Genomic DNA, 7,133 nt, shown 5'->3' with positions numbered 1-7,133 from the left:
GCCCCCAAATCAACGGACTGAATCTACTGTAGAACCTATGATTCTTGGCAGAACGCCACTTTTTGTGGTTATTTGTAAGTATGGGTTTGAGGTCAGAAGCCTTTGCTGGACTCTTCACCAGCTTTGTCAATCTTCGTTCCCGGCCTTAGTTACGGGCATGGATCGTACACGTGGCTTTAACATGTGGTTTAGCTTTTTGAGGCAGGGTCTTATGTAGCCCAGGCTGACTCGGCATTTGCTATGTGTGGCCAAGAGTGACCTTGGACTTTTTTTCTCTTTTACCTCTCATATATCAGGATTATGAACAAGAGCCACTACGGCACATAACATGTTATTTTCTATCTCCTTTCATGCCTGCAGCCCTTTTATCCGCAGATAACCCACAACTAGTAAACATTTTGAGTCTTGGGGGTGGAGAGCAGTATTCCTGCTATACTAGTGAATTAGGCACTTCCGTCCTGCACAATAATATGTGGTAGTTTCAGGATCCCAAGCTCCTAAAGCATTAACAGTTCTAACGGTCATCCTGGGAAGGTTAACAAGCTCAAGGCACCAAGGCTCAGCCCCAGAAGTCTTCTTACCCGGAAGCTAGCCCTACAGACGTTACGTAATCTGCGCCTGCGTACTTACAACACCCACTTAGCCACGAGGCTTTACCGGATTTCCGGTGGCGGCCATTCTTTTAACTGCCAGGCCGTCCCGCTATCCTGGTGTGTGGTCCTGGGCTCCGGCTGTGCAGCGCTCACAGGTGGGTGAGCGGGCGGCATTTCGGCCTGGGCCAGGGCCACCACCTCAGCTTTGGGGCTCAAGGCCTGCGCCTCATTGCTAAGGAAACTCTTGTTTTTTTTCTTCTAGGGAACCTGGCAGAGTCAGGCACTCAACTCTGTCCTGCCTTTCCAAGCTATTCTAATCCACTGGCTTAGACTCACCGGGAGGAGGTAAGAGGAAACACTATATGGCAATTAGTTGTTTTTAAAAAGCCCAGTAATTTCGTTTTAGGTCTTTGTAGTGGTTTTTCTCCTGTGTTCAGGTTGTGGTCCCTTCCCACCTCTCTTCCTCAGCCCTTTTATTTACCTTACAAACAATTCCAGTGATGATTTTGCCCTCTTTCTTGATCCACTTCTACTTTGACTATGTAGAGGAGATTTCCTGTCCGCTACACAACTACCACCCCAACTACATCCTCAGCCATGCAGCCCCATTCGGATTGATTTTACAGAAGGAACTAACGATGGCCCCTTGTGTATTAGACAATCTCTGACAGTTTTAACACGTGGGACTTGGAATAGGATTTAGATATTTAGTTAGAACCGTCTACACAATTCAGGTTGCCATGTCTTCCTGTGATTTAGGTCCTGATCCTGTGACTAGTATTTAAAGAGTACTTCAGTTTCAGTCCTTGGTTTTTCCTTGGTTTTATACAAGGTTGATCACATGTCCAGTGTCCTCCGAAGTGTGTTAAAGCCTAACTAGTCGTCATCACCAGTTTTGAGAGATGTGATACAAGAAAAAGGAGTGATTACCATGCATTTGGGAATCAAGCAGGAGTCTGAACTGAAGTAAAACAGAAAATGAAGGCTGAGATGACAACTTTTCATACTTTTTGATACATAGTAGAATCACTCCAATGGCTGATAAACATGCAGTGAGTCATTGCAGTTGGTCAAGTAAAATATTAAGGAACACATTTGGAGAACTGCTGGAGGCTTACAGAATAAGCCACAGAGGCATGGGACTTTTTAGGTGAGATGGAGGGCCAGACCTGGTTGGTTAGTACACAGGGCAGGAAGGCCTTGTCTGATCTGATGACACATCAGTGGTCCTGTCACCATGGCAGGCTTTTTAGATGGGGTCCAGTTGAAGGTGCTAAGGCTTGCGTTTGTTGGTAAGTTCAGTAAGTGTGGGGCCTTTTGTTTTGAGACAGTTTTGTTATGCTTTGTGTCCATATAGTCTTCGTGTACTGCTGTCTTTTATAGTTTTATCACTTTGAGCCTTACAGTGGTTGGTATCTTTGTGTTCAAAGGAGCTGCCACACTAGGCAAGGGACAGGCTGAAAGTCACCATCTTATACACAAACGGAAACAGGAGGATCCATAGTTAAAGGCATCTTTCGTACTTAGAATTTGAGGTCATACCAGCTACATTAGACCCTCTCACAAGCAATTTTTTTTTTTGGTTCTTTTTTTCGGAGCTGGGGACCGAACCCAGGGCCTTGCGCTTCCTAGGCAAGCGCTCTACCACTGAGCTAAATCCCCAACCCCCTCTCACAAGCAATTTAAACAATAACAGTGCTACAGTGATAAATTTATGTTGGTTTCAAAATATACCCATAAGCCAGGTAGCATGTGTCTTTAATCCCACCTGTCAATCAGAAGGCAAGGGATAGGTAGACCTCTGGGATCAATGAAAGGTGAAATTTAATTCCATTCTTCCTTGTTTGAGTATGAGAAAAGAAAAACTCATATTGTACAGCTAGACTTACTGATCCTCTGGCCTCTACCTCCCAAGAGCTATATGATTACATATAGATATTAATATGCCAAACTAAGCTCTTAATTCCACTTAATTTAATCCTATTAGTTTTTCCCTATGCCAAGGCTTATATAGCTCATCCTGACCTGTGTCCCTGACCTTCCTGACTTTACAAATGTGAAGAGATCCCCAAACTAGTATAAAAATGGGGGCTTGCATATATTTTCAGAGACTTAGTTCATTATCGCCATGACCAGGAGCATGGTGGTATGTAGGAAGGTGCTAGAAGAGTAGCTAAGTAAGAGCTACAACTTAATCTGTCAGCAGAGACAGACACTGGGTCTGCTGTGGGCTTAGAACATTCAAAGCTCACCTACAGTGACACACTTCCTTCAATGAGGCCACCCCTCCTAATTGCTTTCAAAATAGTGCTACTCCCTGATGACTAAACATTCAAATATATGAGGCTGTGAGGGTGGGTGGGGTGAAGTCTTAGTGAAGCCACCGCAAATGGCACATTAGGGGAGCCCGTGCTTAGTCTATCAGTCATTTTTCTTTTCCATTGGAAAAGGCTAGGCAATGAATATAAAATCTCAGAAGAGAAAATAGATCTTGATTTCAGTGTGGGGAAAGTTACTTACTTGAAGGTACCTTTGTGGTAAAGGAGAATTTCAGCACTCTGTCTCCTTTAATTCTTGTTTTACATGTATTTTAATGTGTATGAGTGCTTGCATGTATGTATGTGCCCTGTGTGCCTGGTCCCACAGAGGTTAGAAGAAGTGTTAGATCACTTGGAACTGGAGTTACAGATGTTTGTCAGCTGCCATGTGGGTGCTGGGAACTGAACTGGGGTCTTCTGGAAGAACAAGTACTTTTTAACTCCAGCCTTCTCTGTCTCTATTTTTCCTCCCCCCCCCCCCCCCTTTTTTTAATTTGGAGCTGGGAACCGAACCCAGGGCCTTGTGCTTGCTAGGCAAGCATTCCACCACTGGGCCAAATCCTCAACCCCCTGTCTCTATTTTTCAACTATACACCATCAAATTATTATTTTGATAACAAAAGAAAAATGATCCTTTTTTTCCTCCCAAGACAGGCTCTAACTTTATAGCCGTCACTGGCAAGATGGCTGGAATCTTGCTATGTAGATAAATCAGGTTGGTCTTGAACTCAGTAGAGATCTTTACTGGCTTACTGAATACTGGTATTAATCATAGACTATCACGCCTGGCTCATCTTTTTGTTTTGTAGCACACTTGAATTACTCAAATAAAAATGAATCATTGCATTTATCAAAATTAGGTGGTTTGTTTGACAGTTTTAAAACTAAATTTGGTATAGTAAAGTTAAAAAAATAGTTGATCATTTTAGCACTCAAAGATTTTTTTAAAGATTTATTTATTTTATTTATTTATTTACTTAATATATATAAGCACACTGTAGCTGTCTTCAGACACACCCAACCCCATTACAGGTGGTTGTGAGCCACCATGTGGTTGCTGGGATTTGAACTCAGGACCTCTGGAAGAGCAGTCGGTGCTCTTAACCACTGAGCCATCTCTCCATTTATACATACACATGCAGGTTTAAAATTCTTTAACTTACAAAGCATAGGACAAATTTCCTAGGTCATTCTTAGATATACATTTCTGCAAATTCCTTAATTCATGAAGAAAATTAATTACTTAGTACAAACCTTTTTCTGATTATCAAAATCTTTGCCTGACTGAATTGACTAATTGAGAAACTTCTTTTCCTCCCTACTCCCTGTTTCTGGTTTTTTTTTTAGGCTGGGTCTCATATTGCACAGGACAACCTTGAGGACTGTGTGTTCATTATTGGATTCTTAGTGGAGTTTTTGGTGTGTGACCACCATTTCTGGATCAAGTGTTCTGGGTGCTTCACTTGTTCTTTTGATTGTCTCTTTCATTGTTTTAATGACTAAGTTCTTGCCCATCTCTTTTACACAGTGTGTGCCTGTCTGACTTTGTTCTTCGCCATGGCTTCTCACAAGACCTTCAGAATCAAGCGCTTCCTGGCTAAGAAACAAAAGCAAAATCGTCCGATTCCACAATGGATTCAGATGAAAACCGGCAATAAAATCATGTACAACTCCAAGCGGAGACACTGGAGACGAACCAAATTGGGTCTATAAGGAACCACACACCACACGTACTTACTAAGCTGTCTGAGGGTTATCATTAACATACTGTACCAGGATCACAGCATTACCATTGTCTGGACAGCTGAGTATGTTCATTAGGAATGTTTTCTTTCTTTCTGTGCTCTTGTGGGTTCATTCAGTAGTTGAATAATAAATATGGGAAACCTTTTGTTTAGAAGAAAATCACTTGTGTGTTACAACTTATTTGTTTTGTGGTTCAGGAACATGTGCATAATATTCAAGTATTCTACCAATGAGTTATATTATAGCCTGGATCTTGTTGGGGTAGTTTGGGGTTGAGATATGTCCAGATTGTCCAAACTCATGATCCTCCTTCCTCAGCCTTCAGAATGCTTGGAAGACTCCAAACCTGAGTGACAGAAGTAAAAAGAAACTGATTTGTCAAGACTCATTTTCTCTATCATTTCATGTGACTACTGAAATGAGATTATTCCTTTTTCAATCAATAATTGCTCTCTGGTCCTTGATCTGTGTCTTATTTAACAGATGCTAAAAAGTGGCTATTGCCTCAGGAGGCAGAGGCAGATGTATCTCAGTGACTTTAAGGATAGCCTGGCCTACAAACAGGGCTATAATGAAGACGGTCTCCAAAAGAAGTGACATCAAGTCTCATAGCACTTTTCTAACTTCTGCTGCTCTTTAATCCTTTTTTTTTTTTTTTTTTTTTTTTTTTTTTTTGTGAGAGCCAAGGCTCTGTTTTAAGTTTTAATTACTGTGCCTGAGGGATCCAAGTGGGGAGGTAGCCGTTAAGCATCAGGCTTAAGGAATAACCTTGAGGTCAGGGACACATTGTATAGAAATTTATAACTGGTGGTTGTGACCAGTGACCAGTTTAATCAAGATAACTTTAGCACTTAAAATGTTTTCTAAAGAATGCTTTGACAACATGACGGAACTATAGTTTAGAGACCTAGTACACTACAAAACCACAAGATCCCTCTTCTCCCATTGAGTGACTGCAGCTCTTCAGTTCTGATTAAAATTCTGCTTTTGGGGATGTTTGCTTTTATTTCCACGTTGCATCCATCAATCCTGATCTAACATGTATGATCAGTTAAGATGCATGCTCTGTTATAACAAAACTTTATTTGCCAAAGCTCTGTAGTGTTCCTTACCTTACATAGAAATCCTCACTAACTTTTTTTGCCTTCCTGTCAGTGCTTTCTAAAGTATGTCCTTTGGTGTAATGTGTTATGTGCTTTTTCTGAAGAGATGTAAACAAAAGTCTATTGATTCACTCCACTTATGGCACCAACAATGAAAACAAACACTTTCACCCAGCTGCCACTTGGTGAATAAATCAGTTCAATTGGAGTTACTTACAGAAGTATATGTGACTTTTGGGCATCTATATCACTAAAGAAAAACAACTCTCCTGGCAACTGTTAACTGTTAAAAGATCCTTAGAGTGGAGTAGAGCCTGGTAAGTTCTCCCTGCTCCCACTCCCACAACTGTTAAATTAACTGCCATTTCTCTTCAGAGAAGGGAGCAACCTCATGAATCCCTCTTCCCTAGCAACTGTTAACTGTACCTATGTGGAGGAGTATGACCTTAGGAACTTAACCCCACTAAATGATGTAATATTAGCAGGTCTGATCTTGTGCAGATTTTCTTCAGGGCCACAGCCGTGTCATTCCTGGAGGACATACAATATAGTATAGTAAAAAACAAATCATTACACTACATTCCAGTGATCCATTGTGGCAAGATAGTATAAAGCTTTATATTTCCAGATATCCTGCAAGGGTTCTGATCATTTCTATCCCTCTATCTCCAATAGTCATAAAATGACAGTTTTATTTACATTTAGAGTTTTAGAATTCTATCAGGATATTCCCCCAGAAAGTATTAGTGACATAGTTCAGTGAGTAACCGTACGCACTTCAAAAGCCTGGTAACCTGAATTTGATATGTAGAATTTATTCCACAAAATTCTCTGACTTCTGAACACGTATCATGACACATATACCCACCTTATCCTACCACCACACAAAAGTAAAATTCCCCACAGAAACAGAACCAATAGGACATTTATATACACTAGTATAGTAAATACATGTACATATAAAAGAGATTTACAAATATTAGCTCATGTAGCTGTGGGAGGACTGTCAAATTTAAAATGTTGAGAGAAATCTACAAATTGAAACAAATTGATGCTGTGAGCCAGGCAAAGGACTGTACATCTTTATTTCCAGTGCTTGGGAGGCAGAGAAAGACAGCCTAGCAACCTGGAAACTCAGCAAAATGTGGAGGTAGAAGTCCTGGTAATCTGGCAAATCTCTTTCTGTTATTAAGGCCTTGAGTTAATTAGTTGAGATTTACCCACATTAATGAGGATATCTCCTTGAATCAGAAGAGATGGATGACCAGAGATAGTCTACATAATACTGATTCATAGTAATACCTGGAACCATAATCTTGTTAAAATAACCATAATAATCATGCTTTATATTAATCATAATAATCATTTAATAT

At 40.6% G+C, this 7,133-nt stretch overlaps 1 protein-coding gene across 1 annotated transcript; it reads left to right on the top strand.

Annotated features, from left to right (window-relative positions):
* Positions 1-700: 700 nt before the first annotated feature.
* Positions 701-4,816, top strand: Rpl39l1 (ribosomal protein L39 like 1). The gene is made up of 3 exons (NM_001195471.1): positions 701-748; positions 856-938; positions 4,440-4,816. Exon 3 carries the CDS (start codon positions 4,469-4,471, stop codon positions 4,622-4,624), a length of 156 nt encoding a protein of 51 aa, NP_001182400.1. The 5' UTR covers positions 701-748; positions 856-938; positions 4,440-4,468; the 3' UTR covers positions 4,625-4,816.
* The last annotated feature ends 2,317 nt before the right edge of the window (positions 4,817-7,133 follow it).

The sequence above is a fragment of the Rattus norvegicus genome, chromosome 10, assembly GCF_036323735.1.
Source record: "Rattus norvegicus strain BN/NHsdMcwi chromosome 10, GRCr8, whole genome shotgun sequence".
Lineage (NCBI taxonomy): Eukaryota > Metazoa > Chordata > Mammalia > Rodentia > Muridae > Rattus > Rattus norvegicus.
This window is presented reverse-complemented; position numbering and strand designations above follow the sequence as displayed.

What these genes read in the sequence shown, in the direction of transcription:
- Rpl39l1 (NM_001195471.1), top strand. Translation starts at nt 4,469, where the DNA reads ATGGCTTCTCACAAGACCTTCAGAATCAAGCGCTTCCTGGCTAAGAAA.